We start from the raw sequence: 18,477 nt of genomic DNA, 5'->3' as shown, positions 1-18,477 counted from the left end.
GTACCATTTGCAGATGTTTAATGAAAATTATTTTATCTCTCATAATATTTGGCATCATGACTGTCAAAACTTAATGTCGGGGCTTCCCTGGTGGCGCAGTGGTTGAGAGTCCGCCTGCTGATGCAGGGGACACGGGTTTGTGCCCCGGTCTGGGAAGATCCCACATGCCGCGGAGCGGCTGGGCCCGTGAGCCATGGCCGCTGAGCCTGCGCGTCCGTAGCCTGTGCTCCGCAACGGGAGAGGCCACAGCAGTGAGAGGCCCGCGTACAGCAAAAACAAACAAACAAACAAAAAAAACCCTTAATGTCGTAAGAAGTACACCCAGGATTTTTTTTATAGCATTGTCAGTCCATAAGATGGGACTTCAGACCTGGCTTTGTCAAATGAGTTGTCCTTTGGAATTCTCTCTAGCACTTCTATCTGTGGTATTATGCCCAGCTCACTGCAGAGGCTCCCAACAATTACTATTCCCACTTTGTAAATATTTGCATGATTAATTTTTCCTCATGTGTGTATTTCTAACCATGAATACAAACAGCTTTTCATTTCAAATAAGCGAGCAGGCACCCTGAGGGGCAAGATCATACATTTTTATGAAGTTGCTGCTGTGGAAATTTATAATTTTTGCAGAAAATTTCACTTTTTTCTGCAGCAAAATGAAAATTTAATCCCTGTGAAAACTAATTTTCATTTTAATAAAGTGACAACAAGAATAAAACAATTAGATCCTTATAATTTTTAGGGGGAGTGGTAGTACTCTGTTCTCTTTGCATTTACACAGCACCTTTCCCAACAGTAGTGGGTACTTATCATTTTGAGGATTGTGTGTGCCTCTATTCCCATAAGAAAGAACTCTTGGGCAGCTTCACAAGTTATGAATATAATAAACCAAGGAAATAAAACCTAGGTTATTAAACACTTTGAGAAAATTTCTCTGATGTGAGGAGTCAGTGCCAGAAATTTCTGTGATAATGGGGAAATCATTAAGACATGGAAAGCACTGAGGACAAGAGAAATTTCCCTTTACAAGGCTCTATTAAAATAAATGTGTCATTTACTTTGATTTTCTATTTTGAGTGATCAAGACAATTTAAGGGTCTGTGACTTTTTAATCCAAGAGTCTTTGACCACTTAATTCATGTTAGGAGTTTTAGGTGACTAGTCTAAATGTTTGTCTGAAGGCAAGGCATTGTTTCCCAAGGTTAGTGCTCACATAATCACCTTTGGGTGGTACATGAGATGACTTTAGGTGTTACAGTAATGAGCACTTTTTGTTTTAACTATGTAGATATTTTAATGAGTAATTGAATATACAAACACACACACACACACACACACACACACACATATAGTGTGTGTGTACAAAGTTTTTAACAAATCTTGTTAGCAGTACCTTAGAAATATCCAGTATGTCATCTCACCATCTTCACACTACATTCATGACCCATCCACTGTGATGTCTCTGCTAAATTAAGACCATAGTCTCCTAACTGACCTCCCTGCTTCTACTCTTCCTACCTGCAGTTGATCTTTCTCATGGGAATCAGAGAGAAGCTTTACAAACATAGGTTAGGTCCTGATTTTGTCAGCTCAAAATCTTGCAGTGGCTTTCCCTGTCACTCAAAATTAAAGCCAGCGTCCTTGCCATGACCCACAAGCCATGCCAGGTCTTTCCTTTGGCTACTTGCCTGATTTTATCTCCTGCCACTCTGCTTCAGCTTCCTTGCTATTTCTCCATCATGCTGAAAGTAAGTTGGTTTCAGGCCTTTGGAATTTCTTTTCTTTCCTCTTTCTAGAATTCTCTTCCAAACTATTCACATGGCTCTCTTCCTCACTGAATTCAAGACTTTGCTCAAATATCACCTGATTTGGCCCCTTCCCTAGTAACTTCACTTTCTATCTCTTCACTCTGCTTTGTGTTTCTCCATAGCTGTTATGCCCAGTGGTAGACTGAAGAAATGGCCTCTATTTGTCATCCCATCCTGTATCTGCCCTCTTTGCCATGTGACTCTAATCTCTCTCACTCTCACTGGGCTTGGCTATATGACTTTCTTTGGCCAATGATATATTGCAAATAGGATGCAGGCAGAAGCTTGAAAAAGTGTGTGCTTCTTTCTGTTTGACTGTTGCTCTTATGCACTTTCTATGAATACCTGCTGGAGGATAAGTTTCCCGGAGTAAGACTGAATCACCCTCTCATCCCAACCACAGCAGTCTAGAGTAGCCCACAGCTGGCTGACTTTCGGCTTTGTAAGCAAATTCACTGGAGACTAAGAGAGCTGAACAGCCAAGTCCTAAATAAACGACCCACAAACTCATGGAGGAAATAAATGATTATGTTTAAGATGCTCAATATTGGGGTTCTTTGTTATGCCACATTATTATGGCAAAATATAGCTCATATATCCCCTAATGACATATTGCATTTTAAAAATTTATCTACTCCAGAATATAAATTCCTAAGAATGAATGTTCTGTCAGTTATAGTTACTTTTAGTACATGATGTTTGGCATATAGAAAATATTTATCTAATAAAAGTTTGTTGAACTCAATGTGTTTTATGGATAACAGTGCTTAGGTTAAGTGTAAGGAAGGCAGTGCCATGACAATTCACCTAGGCCACATGAATTGCAATTGTAAGATGCTCTGGAGTCTGGGATTGAGCAATTATGATGTTGGTCTACTAATGATTAAGGTTTGGTAAACACTCTCTTAAGGTACTGGGATGTTACATAATATCATGTTTCAAGCCTTTCTAAATAGTCAAGCAGAGGCAGGGATTTGCAGATGCCTTCTGTGGAACTTCCATAGACATTTCCTCTAATCCTAATATACATCAGATAAGCAACTTGGACAGGGTGCCTAATCAATCCAGGAAGATGCTGTGATGACATTTTCAGAAGTGTACAATCACAGAGAACTTTTACCACTGCTGCCTAACATTAAGGGATAGATAGTTTGAAGTAGCTTTTTGGTTAATTCACATTCACTGTTAAATATAACAATTTATTGAACACCTAGTATATACATACATAGCCTTGGTCTGGGCCCTGGGGATACAAAAATCAAAAGACAAAGTTTGTTATTAATACAGCAAAAGAATCACATTTTTTGAAAAAATTGCTCAAAACAATTAATGACATGTACTAGGATAGGGGATGGGGGCTAAAAAAATAAAAATATATAGATCTCTCTAGTCAGGTACTACATACAGCCTAAAGCTGAGTCTCTTTCTGATCTCATTCACTGAGGTGTCAAGTCCCATGACCCACAATCATTTACTATTGAACATTTAACTAATAATTTGTAATTTGTTTAAATGCTTAACCATAGTTGTCGACCACCATGTATCCAGTTTCCAGAAGTCAAAAAGATAATTGAATGTATCCAAGTAGCACACTCAGTCACAACAGCAGAGCTTAAATGCAAGACTTTCCTTGTGTAATTTATAAGGCAGGAGAAGTGACTTTCTTGATGTTTTACTACTGTGATCGGAACTATTCTGTACCTGTTTTGCAGAACATCATTTTTTAAGTTAATATGGTCTTGAGTATGGCCCCACATCCACTTGTGCCACCCGGTGAATTTGATATTTTGTTGTCATTGTCCAAATTAGCCAGCTGTGCCAAGAGGGACTGACTGACTGTTGCATACTTGGTCTCTCCCAAATATGTGTGTAATATACATACATATACATCTAATACATGAGAGCTCTCCTTTCACATTTTCTTTACTATTTTAAAAATTTTTAATTCATAAATTTAAGTATCAGATAGAATGTTTTGAAGCCAAAAAATGACCAACCTGGACTCCTGAGCTCCATGATTTGTGTGTTCCTTGAATGCCATAGAGTGACCATATTACCCATAAAATATTCACCAATCAAACAATTATATGTAAATCAGATTGATGTTATAGAAATTTCTTCCTTCTATATTTTATTTGTAACAAAGGCAGTATATATATATTTTAATTTAAGGTGTCTTAGCTGCATGACAACTTTTTCCACTTTGGAACTGGAAAATTACAATTCAAACTCTTTACATTAATATGCATTGAATATCTTGGAGAGAGAAAGTATGACTATGCATGTTTCCGCAATCTATTTCAATTCAGAATCTGTCTCCCCACCCCCAGTGGTACACCTAGCTGAATTAATATTTTATAGAATATGGTTTGGGAAATTGTATGTAATATATACATATTTGAATCATAGCTTTATACCTGACCAATAATAATATTTCAACATTTAGTTAACTAATTAATAAATTCAACATTTATTAAGCACCTACTATGTTTCTGACTCCCTTCTGGGTTTAGGAGGAAGATACAAAGATGGTCTTTATACTCTTTATAATTTATTTTGTTATATATTTTTAGTATATAGACTAGTTCGGGGTAGTACTGACCAGAAGCAATAATAAAACAAAGATACACATTTCAATTTATAAACCAACTAGTAAAGGTAAAAAACTTGTAATTTGGTTGTGAACACTGTAACACACAAAGGCAGGAGCTGGATGTATTTCTCCATTTCGCTTTTATTTTCATGTATTTCTCCTTCTACCATTATCTTTCCCCTTTATTCCTGACTCTTTTTCTGTTTCAATTTATTGTCAAAATGCATACATGTATGTCTTTTCACTATCTGTTAAATCAATATTTTCCTAAATATTGTGCTAAGTTAACCTGGTCATATTTACCTGGCATTTTGCCAATTCAACTTTGCTCTCATTGAGGGCAGGCAACTTTCAGAGTACCTTATCTTGCACAAGTTGTCTTTTAGTTATCTTTAGTTGTCTTTTAGTTATCTATTTGGTAACTTGATTTAATTGAGTCATCACTTCTGTATACCAGTAGTGCTCATGACATCGAGCATTACTAATCCCATCAGTGGCCCCCAGGGAAAAGGGAGGTGAATGTTGCTGTACTAACACTAGCAGGAAAGGGTGGGATACAGTTCCCACTGGGGAGACTTTTAAGTGAATTTTGAAATTGGTGACCTGGCTGGAGAGAAGGTATTTTTTGAGCTTAGGCTGATATGATATATTCAAACATATATGATCCTCTTTATTTCTCAAGCATCTGTATCAAAGATTTTACCATGATTTAAATCTGATTCAGGTGGTGAAACATCTGGAAATCATGATGGCATTTACTGAACGTCATAAAATGTTGACATATAAAGCTAAAATTGTGTAATGTACCATTTTGTGCTAAATCACATGCCATCTTATGCTAGATTCTCCTATAGATGAAGAGTGGCAGGTGCCAAATATACAAGAAAAACTATGATGAAAATACTTTAAAGAAATTTGATTTACAAATTAATGAATTGGGAAAAAGTCTGCATTGTTCAATTTTTGTCATGAAACCTCCAAATACATCTACCAGAACGATTGTTCAAATAGCCTAAATGTGTACCCAACAGAAATGTGATTTTTTAGTTAAGAGCAACTCTACAATATTATATTTCATAGGCTGAAAGATGGAAGTACTAGTCTGGATAAAATTATTCCCCATTTTAAACTAAAAAGAAAAAAGAAAAAAGAAAAATTGGTTACAGCCCTGTTTCTGCAGTTAGAGAATTAGAAGAATTTGGGTTAGTTTGACTCTTTTGTTTTGCACATTTCTAATCCATCTTGGTATTTCGAGAAAAAAAAAGAAGAGTTATAAGGAGAACATCTGTTGCTATTCATGTCATTTTTCATCTACATCAGGTTCCATCGTAGTTTAAGAGGGCCTCTCTCCCTCTCTTTTTAAAATTGTAGTCCTTAACCAAAATTCTAAGGATTTTGCATTGCCTTTTTCACTAAAATTATTAAAGCAAGCTGATATTGTTCCCCTCATCCTTTCCTATCTCTGTCAATAAAACTCTGTTTTCTTCCCTTTCATATTCCTCCCAGGTAAGGGATTGCCCCCTCCTCCTCCCCCAAACCCTTCCATATGTGCTGTGCATGTTTTCCTTTCCAGTTTACTTAGGTTTATATTTTCATATTTACTGCCTCTCTGTATCCTATCCTTCATTCCCCAAATTTCCTATTTTTTGCCCCTTTGCTTTCAAATTTGGCAACGTTGGAATTAAATAAGTAGTAAAAAGCCTATTTCTCTTTCATTCACAAGCATCTATTGAGCACCTACAGATGCCAGGTGATGTTCTACATACTGAGGATAGGCTGGGGAGGTTTCTGGTTGAATGGAGCATATATTTTAGCATAGGGGGTAGGGGAGGATAGATAATTAAGAAAATCAGGTAAATTTAAGTGTTATATAGGGTTGTCAGATTTAGCAAATAAAAATACCAGCTGTTGAGATAAATTTGAATATCAGATAAATAATAACTTTTTAACATAAGTATGTCCCATACAATATTTGGGGTAAAATTAAAATGTGGAAGAGATTGACTGGGACAGTTCGAGGCAATTTTGCAGCTGTCCTTTTCCCAGGGACATACATGTACAACTTGCACCCATGTGCCCATACTCATATTATTCTCTTGTGTACAATCTCTCACTCCTGCACTCCAGTCTCAGCTGATCTAGATTTTGCTCATTTTCAGGTTCTGCCTTCTTTCAACATTTTAGTGCAATGATGCCAATTCACATCACTCTCTTCTTTAATAAATCACCTTTACAGTTACTATCTACGTTACACCATTAACATGGAAATACATTGTTCTAGTCCAATGTCTATATCCTAGAATCAATCTGCAGTGCTCTGCTGCCATATTCATGAACTCTCCTATATGTGTGTTTCTTTTTTTTTTTTTGCAGTACGCGGGCCTCTCACTGTTGTGGCCTCTCCCGTTGCGGAGCACAGGCTCCGGACGCGCAGGCTCAGCGGCCATGGCTCACGGGCCGAACCGCTCCGCGACATGTGGGATCCTTCCAGGCCGGGGCACGAACCCGTGTCCCCTAAATCGACAGGCGGACTCTCAACCACTGCGCCACCAGGGAAGCCCATATGTGTGTTTCTTATACCTCCAAATTGTAAGTACAGCAACTGCGAGCAAAGGCTCTGGAGTCAAACAGTTCAGGGTTCAAATCCTGGTTCTGCTACTTACTAGGACCTCACACAGGTTACTGGCCGTGCCTCAGTTTCCTCATTTGTAAAAAGGGGAAAATAAAAGTCTCTCTCTCTCATAAAGTTCTTATTAAATATGACTATGTATGTTGAATACCTGCCTTACCCATATTAGATTTCCTCCTCCTCCTCATTAGTATGATTATTACCACATACATACAATTTCTAGCATAGTGCAGATTTGGGCAAAATTATTAACAAATACAGAGCTTCAGTATTAAGTGATCATTGAAATTAACAATGCCTCTATAGTTTTGCTTATTTCTTATATGTACCTGGCCCTCTTTCTGGTCACAGTGAGCAGTCAGGAACAATTTGCTTTGTATTCTTTTAGCAGAAGAAGAATTTATAGATTACATTAACTGGGGAATGAAAAAAGGGAACATATTTAAAAGCACTACCATCCCCCAAAAAGAAAAAAACCCCAAAACTGTAATATGTGAATTAAATGCTATTCATGCCTACTGTCTCTCATCTCCTTTGAAAAGGAAATTTCCAGAGGGCAGAATCAATTTTTTTTGTAAGAGGCCATTCTCTTAAATGCAGAAGCTTTGGGTCACTGCTAAAAGTATTTAGTGACAATTGTGGTGATGGCCCCCTGATGATCTGTCCGAAAAAATTGGATTCTACAGCAGGTTTCTATAAATGCCATGCAGCAGGAAATTACTCATTTTATATTATGTTTTTGTAATTATTTGTTGTAGTTATGTCTGTAGCCAAGTTTGTAAATTGAATTCTACAACATACCTTCTAATGTTATGAGAAATAAAATCTTTTGGGTTGAAATAGTGTATGTATGGTCTTGCCAAAGAAATATGAGGGAAGCCTAGAATAAAATAATATGTCCCATCTGCATGAGAGATTAGTGGAAATGAAAAAATCATTATTACTATAAGTCTACAGTATACTTACTCTTAAAAGTCTGTAGTACACTTCTTAAATATGAGAATTGTGAAAGAAATACCTCCAAAATAGCCCACTAAACTGTGGTAGCTGAAGGTGAAAATTCCATTAGAATAAAAAACCAAAAGTTATTCTGAATGTGGTACTCTCTATTTGGAAAAATAAATCTTTGGGATAAATAATAGCATGTTAGAATTAAAATGACTATAAGACTATGGCTAGAAAAGAGGATCATGATAAGCTCTTCTCACCCCACTCTCAAAAACGGGATTTCTGTCTTTTTTTTAGATTATGTGAATACTCTAAATTACATCCAGAAGCAAACTGTCTTCTAGAGAGGCCTATAAATGGTCGCATACAGCACACACACATACACACACACACACACACACACACACACACATAAAGATATTGAGCTTGAATGACCATAAAAAGTTGATTTAACAACAAAAATAGAATAAAATTTGAATTACCATTATTCTCATAATCACTTTATGGATTTAATTACTATATGTGACTGAAGCTAAACTTTTAATTTTTATAAATGGAATTATATTTTTCTATTGCCTTTCATATTCAAGATGTCTTATTACTTATTTTAAACCCAAATCATAATGAGATTTAAGGACAAGGTATATTTGTCACCAACGTTTTACATAGTGTGATATTTGAGCTTATTCCATTTTTAGATAACTTCCCCAATTCTATTTTGAGTGATAGGGATCTATGTTGGTGATACGAAGAAAAGAAAAAGGCCTAACCTTCTCCAAATATCTCTTCTAAATGCTTGGATGTGGCATCATTTGCTCCTCCTTTCCTAGATGAAATTCTATTAGAATAATTGGAGGAATAGACACAGGCCTCAGGAACCATTACATTTCCTCCAGAAAGCTGATATGCATGACATCAGGGCTGTGTGTGTGTGTGTGTGTGTGTGTGTGTGTGTTAAGGAGGAGGCTTGGGGGAGAAGTTCCCTGAAAATGCCCCTTGATTCCCATAAGATCCCACTACTTTTCTTCAAATCAACTAATAGTTGGCCAGTGAAGTATATCTGATCTAATGGATTTAGGATTTAGGAAACTCTCAAATGAGGGGGACACAGAGGAGTAGCAGAACACTGGATAAGAAAAATAGAGCAGGTGCAAACGAGGAAGGAGGTAAAGGACAAGTTCTAATTTCATACTTCCTATGTGTGAAAAGGAGGAAACTGAGGTTCAGGGAATGTAAATAATTTGGTAAAGGTGCTGCAAACTGTGCAGACTGATATTTGAACCTGGGTTAAATGACACCAGGAAGGTTCTTACTAAAATTCCTAACCAGACCAAAAATAATCTCCATGATATCTGCTACTAGAAAAAGGATACACTTAGGAGTTACTTTACAATTTATTTAAAATTCCTCATCTTCAGCTGCCTTGGGACAGAAAGCTTCATTTCCTTTGCCCCAGAGCCCCCTCAGTGAGTGCCGGCTGGTCTTTTCACTGAGTCTTGAGCAGCCTGCAGTGACCTGCCCTTGAAGTGCGAGTTTAACAACCTTTGCCCAAGCACTCTCTGGCTCTTTGTACATCTTTAATAGTTTCCTTGACGGACTATGAAGAACTGCTAGATGACAGTTCTATTTCATTTTTCGTCACTGCCTGCTGCTCCTTTTTTCTCTCTGGCTTTTTCTCAAGGGCATGATTCTATAAGTCAATGTGGCAATGTTCACGACGGGTATTGCTCTTTCAACCACTGTATATTGATGCAGTGCGAGCAAGTCATGGACATGTCAAGATTTCAGGCCTTCAAAAAAGTAATCAAGGAGTATTTTATAAACTCTAATGTCCTTTCCATTGAAAGCAAATTGAAACTGGGGATTGGGATCTGATATTAAGGGTTTACTTTAAAACACTGCTGCCAGAGGCATAAAAAAGCCCCTTTGATTAATATACCACAGGATTGTGTTCGCTTGGAAAAAACACAAGTGATGTGCTTTTGTTCGCCAAGTTTTAAATAAAACATTTGTCATCCTTGCACACTGTTTATTACTAATTGCACAATTATTTTATTATATGGCACCAGAAAAATATGATTTAAAGCTCCTTCTACATTTTCTGTTTTAAGTAAATAATCACTTTAGTCAAAAACTATTTATTAAAAATTTTCAAACATAATGGAGATGTCAAGACTTTTTATTAGTGCTGCATAATGAAATAATTGAGGAATTAGTAATAAATTTTTCTTCTTGTAATTTAGAATAAAGAAAAAACAATAACTAAGACTTTCTTTAAGAATGTGAGATTCTTAAAATTATCTCACATAAAATTTTGCTGATGAACGTCATATGTTTCTTTAGCAAAAACAACATGAACTGGCTTCTCCTTGTCATCTCTGCTAGATCAGTATAGCTATCATACACTGCATGGATGTGCAGATTTATTTATATATTATTTCTTTTGATTATCTCAGTATGGAGGGGGCAGATTAGTTTCTTTTTTTAAAAATTTTTTTATTGGAGTATAGTTGCTTTACAATGTTGTGTTCGTTTCTGCTGTACAGCAATGTGAATCAGTTATATGTACACATATAGCCCCTCTTTTTAAGATTTCCTTCCCATTTAGGTCACCACAGAACACTGAGTAGAGTTACCTGTGCTATACAGTAGGTTCTCATTAGTCATCTATTTTATACATAGTAGTGTATATATAGCAATCCCAATCTCCCAGTTCATCCCACACCCCCTTCGCCCCTTGGTGTCCATGAGTTTGTTCTCTACATCTGTGTCTCTATTTGGCAGATTAGTTTCAAATATTAGTACCTTGATATTTTCAAAAACACTTTCATAATGATCATTACCTTTCATATGTTACCAAATTTCAGCTTTTATACGAAGAGTAGGAAATATCTTTAAAAGCTAAATGATACCTTTTTATGACATCATGATCAATAAATGCTTATTATGACATCTACTGTAAGACATCCTCTCGGGCATTGTGAGGGACATGAAGGCAGACAGGTATGGACCTGCTTTCAAGGAGCTCACCATCTAGCAAGGGGGATAATGAGTGTATACAGATTATTAGAGTGCCAACTAAAGAGTAGACATTGGCAGAGTGATATGGATTTTCAGAAGAAAGAAAGAATCCTTACGGCTTGGGAGAGAGAGATATGGAGGGCATGAAAGAGAAACTATCAAGGGATTGACATGTGGGCTTAAAGGATGGGTATTAATAGAAACAGCTAACATTTACTGAGCTCTTATGTTACCAGGCACCCTTTGACTCTAAAGTCTTTTTTCTTAACCATTAAACCATAGGATGTGGTTCCTATGGAGGGACACATATTCTTAGCAGAGGAAACAGTATGAGCAAAGGCATGAAGGGGACTGAGTTCTCTCTTTTAAATCATTTGTAGCTAGTACCGTAGGTACTGGTGCATATAGGAGATGGAGCCACACCATTCAATTCCCTACAGTAAAGACTAGTTAGTGCACTTTCAGCTTGTAATGTATGCCAACAGCAATGTGAGCCCTAAAAAAATAATGTTTTCACCATGCAATCATATATTTCTTAACAAAATGTTGTTCTCTATTCTTCCAACTGTGAAATTCTAGAATTAAGCACCAAATATACAATAGAATTAGAATCATAAGGAGGACATTCAGGGCCCTTCTGAGTCTGGCCTCGATTTCCTTCTCCTCAATCTTATTTTCCTCTTCACACACCTTATGCTCTAGTCAATTAAGTTAGTGTTTCCCTCATGTGCCTAGTCCTGTCACACAACCCACTGCTCTTGCATACCCTTGGGCTTCTATGACTAGTTCAGCCTAGAACATCTTCCCTGTAACAACTAGAGCTCTTGGAGGCACATTACGTTTGGGGGATGTTGAGTGGCCTGCATCCTGATCTGGAGGATAAATTCTCAGATCTTTTGTGGGTGCTTACATTTCTATTACATTTATGAGATTGCTTATTGTCCCAGAACTGATTTGGAAAGATTGTGGGTCTACAAGTTAACTAAGTCAGCTCTTCCTCTCAGCCCCTTTCAAGGGCCATGCCCCTCTAGTTTATATTAGAGAATAGAACCCTTTATTTTACCTACCTCCAGAGCTGTTCCCTTTTCAGGATTTCTCATCAAGTCTCTCACTGTTCATGGTGCTCCAGGTAACACCATTCACTTTCCTGAACTTCATTGTTAACTCTCCTCTTTTCTAACACTGGGAAATTCTGGGAAAGTATCTTTCTTCCTACTGCTACCCTGTAGTTCATTACTCACTACTTAGAAAGTCCTCTGGATCATTCCACTCCTATAAATTTACCCAAGAGAAATGAAAACATATGTCTATACAAATCTTTGTAGCAAATGTTTATGATGACATTGTTAAGAAACCACTATCTGTTTTCCAACGTAGTTAATCATTTTGCATTTCCACCAGCCATGGATGTGAGTTCGTTGCAAATTTAGCAATGTCAGTATTTGAAATTTTAGCTTTTCTACTAGATGTGTAGTGGTATCTGATTATGGCTTTAATTTGCATTTCCCTAATGACTAATATTATTGAGTATATTTTCATGTGCTTATTTGGCATCCATATCTTTTAGTTGGTTAAATTCTATTCTTTTTTGACTATTTTTAATTAGATTGTTTATTATTGAGTTGGTTACTTCTAGCTTTTGGCAATTATAAACAAAGCTACTACACGTTTTTGTGTGAATGTAATTTTCAATTCACTTGGTAAATACCTAGGAGTGCAATTACTGGGTCATGTGGTAAGTCTATGTTTAACGTTATAAGAAACTGCCAAATTGTCTTTCAATGTGGCTGTACCATTTTGCATTTCTACTAGTCATCTATGAGAGTTTCTACTGGAATTTGAGTTAAACTGCATTGAATATATACCTCAGTTTGGGGAGGATTGACATACTGACAGTATTGAGTCTTATAATCTTTTTTATTTTTTTAAAGTAAGAGTGGTTTTGTTTATTAATTAATTAATTTATTTTTGGCTTTGTTGGGTCTTCATTTTTGCATGCGGGCTTTCTCTAGTTGCATCAAATGGGGGCTACTCTTCGTTGTGGTAGACGGGCTTCTCATTGCAGTGGCTTCTCTTGTTGAGGAGCATGGGCTCTAGGCACGCGGGCTTCAGTAGTTGTGGCACATGGTCTCAGTAGTTGTGGCTGGCGGGCTCTAGAGAGCAGGCTCAGTAGTTGTGGAACACGGGCTTAGTTGCTCCGCAGCATGTGGGATCTTCCCAGACCAGGGCTCGAACCTGTGTCCCCTGCATTGGTAGGCTGATTCTTAACCACTGTGCCACCAGGGAAGTCCGGAGTCTTATAATCTTAAGAATGATATATCTCTACACTTATTAATCATTGTTAATTTTTCTCAGCAATATTTTGTAGATTTCAGTGTACAATTCTTATACACCTTTTATAAAATTTATCCCTAAGTTTTTACATATTCCCTAATATTGTAAATAGTATTTTTAAATTGAAATTTCCAATTGTTTGTTACTACTATGCATAGATAAAATTTATATTTACTAAAATATTCTATATAGATGATCATATTTTCTGCAAAGAAATTTTTATTTCTTTCTAATCTGTCTGCCTTTTCTTTTTTTCTTCTTTCCTTATCAGCAAGTACCTTCAGTATAATGTGAATAGAAGCAGTGAGAGGCGGAATCCTTTCCTTGTTCTTAATCTTACAAGGTCTTTCACCAATAGGTATGATGCTAAATGTGAGTTTTTCAAACATACCTTTTAACAAATTGGAGAAGTCCCTTTCTATGTTTAATTTATTGAGCATTTTTATCAAGAATGGATGTGGATGTTTGACAAAGGGGTCAATACATTGATAAAACACAGCAATCTTAACTGTATCTGCCCCAATCTTTACTCTGAAATCTATTTTGTCTGATATTAATGTAGATACTCCAACTTTCTTTTTATCAAACTTAGCATCTTTTCCCATTCTTTTACTTTTAACCACTCTGTAGTTTATATTCAAAGTGTGATTCTGATAGACATATACAGTTGGGTCTTGGTTTTTTATTCATCAAGACAATCTGCTCTTTAATTGAAGTATTTAGACTATTTACACGTAATGTAATTATTATTACATTATGGTTGGGTTTAAATGTACTATCTTACTATTTGTTTTCTCTTTGTTCCACCTTTTTTGTTCCCCTTTTGGGGCTTTTTAAGAAAATATTAATTAATTTTTATTTTTCCATTTCCTCTCCATTGCTGGTTTATTAGCTATACTTCTCTTTTCAGTTGGTTGTTCCTCACTGCACAGATTAGACTGAGCTTTACAATGGTTAACCACTTGTCCAACATCACAGAATAGTTAAGCCAAAGCCCTTACAATAGCTTATGAGGCCTTACATTTTCTAGCCTTCAATAGCTCTCAGACATCATCTTTTTGTAGCCTCTCTGTCACTCACTCTGCCCCAGCCACACTGGCCTCTCTGCTACTCCTCAGACATGCAAGACACAGCCCCAACTAAGAGGTCATTGGCACTGACTATTTGCTCTGTCTGGAAGTCTCTTTCCCTAAGTATCTACAACGTCTAACTCACCTCCTGCAAGTCTTTGCTCTAATATCACTTTTTAAGGATGCCTACCCCAGATATAATATTTAAAATTTTATCCTTCTCCTCAATCTTCACTACCAACCCTTCTTACCCCACTTTATTATTTTTAAAAATGGCATATACAATTTTTTAGGTATTATGTTTATTGTTTATATCTTTCTTTCTTCCAAAAGAATGTAAGCTGCATGCAATCAGTACTTTTTTTTTGTTTTGATTAATGATATATTCTAACACCTAGAATGGTGCCTGGCACATAGTACACATTTAACAAATGTTTGTTGAATGAATGAATACATTGGCAAGAATAAAACACAAACAGTAAAGCTGTTTACACTGAAATATAGCTATGTAAAAACACTTGCAAAAACTATGTTCGACATGGGATTATATATGAATTTTATTCTGAAAATGTCATTCAATGTTGTTAAAACTCTATAAAATAAATATAATGTAGATAAAGTCAAGTATTTCATGTAGCAAGAGGCCATGTAAAGAGAGAAATAATTGGGAGACAGAGAATAGGAGGTTGCCTGTCTGCTGTGATTCAAGAGGTTTTGAGCAAAAACCTTTTCTAAGCATTTTTCCTTTTCTCTCTCTCCATCATCTGACAGAGTCTAAAATTCCACTATTAGAGAGGTACACCTTTCAATTTTATGGAATTTTTTTCTTAATCTTTAGGCATTGCTATCAAAATGCAAATACTCCTAAAAAGGGTGTTAATATACTTTAATCTAGTATAAATTTACACTTTGGAGAGGATTTATTGACATCATGTTTAAAGCAAGTGCTTCTAAGAATGGGACCTGTGTGCTGACAAATAGAGCCTTCCCATGACTAACTTGACCAGCTTCATAATTCAGGCTGATGCGGACATTTTATTGGCCAGTGTAGCCACTGAGTGCACACTCTCGTGTGTACATCCTGATGAAAGGGAGATTCAGAGGGACTTGTTGGTAGGCACATTCCTTTTTGGAGTATTAAAAACCAGATCCTTTTATACACTAAGCTTCATCTTTGGTAGATAAATTTAGAATTTACTTAAAAAAATTAAACAGACAGTGGTTTTCATTAATTCATAAAATTTTAAAATAAGATGGACCTTGTCAGGCAATGGCAGAGACAAGGTTGTGTGCCTGCTTTTCTATTTACAATGTAATGAAACCTTTAAATCCAGAGGTCCTCATGACTTTGTTAACTTCTTATTTATCCAAAGAGATACCAGAGGTGATGGAGGCAAACATCAACAATTGTAGCCCATCTAGAAGAGAACACACATGAAGGTAGGATAAGGTTCAGTGAATTCAGAGGTGAGGTTATGTCTATGTGGTTCACCCAGAGTTATAGGAGTTTGAGTGATTCTCTTAAATTTGTAAAGTGAACTAAAAATAAAACTCCGGCATTTTCCCCCCTGCTGCGTGGCCCTGATTGTAAATGAATGGTCAATTGACAATTTCTTCAACAACTAAGAAGTTCTCAAAAGGATCTACTGAAAGATGAGATAAGAAATGAATGCCAAGGCATAGGAGTAAATTTTTTAAAGCGGACAATTCAATTACTCTTCCAATGAAATAGTCTATCATTATTATTCACATACTTTATCCCTTCTCATATTTTTCCAGAGCCTCTCAGCCTTAGTAGTATTGGATGCCTGCTTGTATCTTAAGGGTCTTTAGATCTGTAGGAGTTCACTACTGAAATGTAAATGGCACTAAGAGGACTGTGCACAAGCCTTCAGAAGTGTATTGGATGACATCACCCTGAAAGCAATACAGGGTTTTTAATCAGGAGGCAATACTGTTCACTTTTCCTTTGGATGGTAAGAGGGAAATCACTTAAGGTTTGCTTTTTTCTACCTCATATTTTGACTATTTATTCTATGGTTTACTCATAAGCAAAATGGGAGACAGGTAATCTGGCTAATTCATGGTTCAGCAATTCCTTTTAATTTCCAAATTATTCAGGTTAATTACTGTCAATAGTCTATTCAAATATCTAATAATTATCTGACTACTCTTTGACCACAGAGATCCCTGAAAACATAGTATTTATTATGTAGATGATAACAGTGGACCTTTATCAAGTTCTTCTCATGAGGAAGGACCCATGTCACGTCCTTTTTTAAAAAATAAACTTCTAGTTTTAGAATAATATTAGGTGTATAGAAAGATGAAGGAGATAGTACAGAGAGTTCACATATACCCTGTACCCAATTCCACCTATTAATAATTAATTATATGTACATGTAATGCTACATCTGGTACATATACATTAATATGGTACATTTATCACATTTAATGAGCCAGTATTTATACATATTAACTAAAATTCATTATTTATTCAGATTTCCTTTAGTTTTATCTAATGTCATTTTTCTATTCCAGGATCCTATCCCGAATAACACATTACATTTAGTTGTCCTATCTCCTCTTGGTGTGACAGTTTCTTAAACTCCTTGTTTTTGTTGATCTTTACGGTTGTAAGCAGTATGGTCAGGTATAGATTGTACAATGTTCTTCTATTTGTATTTTTCTGATGTTTCTCATGGTTAGACTGAAGTTATGGGTTTGAGGAGGAAGATAACAGACATACTTTAATAAGTTAATAGGAAGATACTTTACAGAATAAAGTATCATTCTCATCATGTCAGATCAAGTGTTCATGCTGTGAAGATGACATCATTATCAATGTTAATCTTGACCACCTAGCTGAGGTAGTGTGTGTCATGTTCTCTCAACTGTAAAGTTACAATTTCCCTCTCTCCCTAACCCCTTCCATACTGTTCTTTGGAAGGAAGTCACTATGTATAGCCCACATTTAACAAGTAAGTAGTTATGTTCTACCTCCTTGAGGGTGGAGTAGATACATAAATTATTTAGAATTTTTCTACATGAGGGATTTGTCTGCTCTCCCCAACTTATTTATTTATCCAAATGATTTGTTATATCAATATGGACTCATAGTATTTGCTTTATATTTTTTATTATAATCTAACATTATTTATTTTCCTGCTTAAATTGTTCCAACTTTGGCAATAGGGAGCTCTGTTGATTGGCTCCCAAGTCCCTTTAACATGCCCTGATTATTGTGGGTTTCTTTTCTTTTTTGAGCACTTGCTTACTTTCTGACACTACAACATGCTTCAGCTTCATCTTGTATATTTCCTGCCTCAGTCCTAAACTCAGCAATTTCTCTAGGATCCCTGGTTCCTTTCAATGGAGAATTAGAAATCAAGATCTGGGTGCTAGATGTGCTCATTGCTACTGGGGTGTTGTTGGTTTTCCCTCTCTTAGCTGACATACCAAGGAAACATATGTGTATACTAACATCTGTATATACACATATTTATAAATATTTCTACATGTAACCATCAATATCTGTATTAAACTAAATATTAATTCATACTGATGTTTCTAACTCGAATCCATTACATCATGGATCATTCTAGCCTCAACCTCTTGCTTATAAGTAGTGGTTGCAGAATTGTTAACCCATGCCTCTATGGGAAGCAACTTAATCAACAGTACAGTACTTATGTGCAGTTTCTATTGCCTTTAGTCATGCAGACTCTACTCATTTCCATAGTTACAAAGGTAAAGGCATTTCCACCCTACCTCCTTCAGTGAGGTTGTTATATATATTTGTAATACAGTTAGATTATTTTGTCACATTCTACAATTCATCCTGGAAACCTCCAACATTCTAAATGTTTTTTTTTTAATGTTTATATATTAAGGTTTGCTTCTGTGCTGCAAATTTCTATGAGTTTTGACAAATACATCTTGTTGTGTACCCATAATTACAGTGTCATCCAGAACAATTTGACTGCCCTAAAAAAATCACCTGTGTGCCACTTACTAATACCCCTGCTCTGAACCCCTGTGATCACTGATCTTGTTTACCATCTCTATAGTTTT

General features: G+C 36.1%; 1 protein-coding gene across 4 annotated transcripts in view; it reads left to right on the top strand.

Annotated features, from left to right (window-relative positions):
• LOC115845916 (uncharacterized) overlaps nt 1-18,477 on the top strand; it is a 602,167-nt gene that overhangs the window by 353,479 nt on the left and 230,211 nt on the right. For 3 of the 4 annotated variants that reach the window (XM_060294490.1, XM_060294489.1, XM_070044935.1), the window contains exon 4: nt 6,775-6,990. The exons of the other annotated variant lie outside the window; for it this stretch is intronic. In XM_060294490.1, coding sequence (XP_060150473.1) covers nt 6,847-6,990 — 144 coding nt within the window. In that variant the 5' untranslated portion in view covers nt 6,775-6,846. The remainder of the gene's footprint in view (nt 1-6,774; nt 6,991-18,477) is intronic. 4 annotated transcript variants of the gene reach the window in all.

This window comes from Globicephala melas, chromosome 2 (genome assembly GCF_963455315.2).
Source record: "Globicephala melas chromosome 2, mGloMel1.2, whole genome shotgun sequence".
NCBI classification, from domain to species: domain Eukaryota; kingdom Metazoa; phylum Chordata; class Mammalia; order Artiodactyla; family Delphinidae; genus Globicephala; species Globicephala melas.
This window is presented reverse-complemented; position numbering and strand designations above follow the sequence as displayed.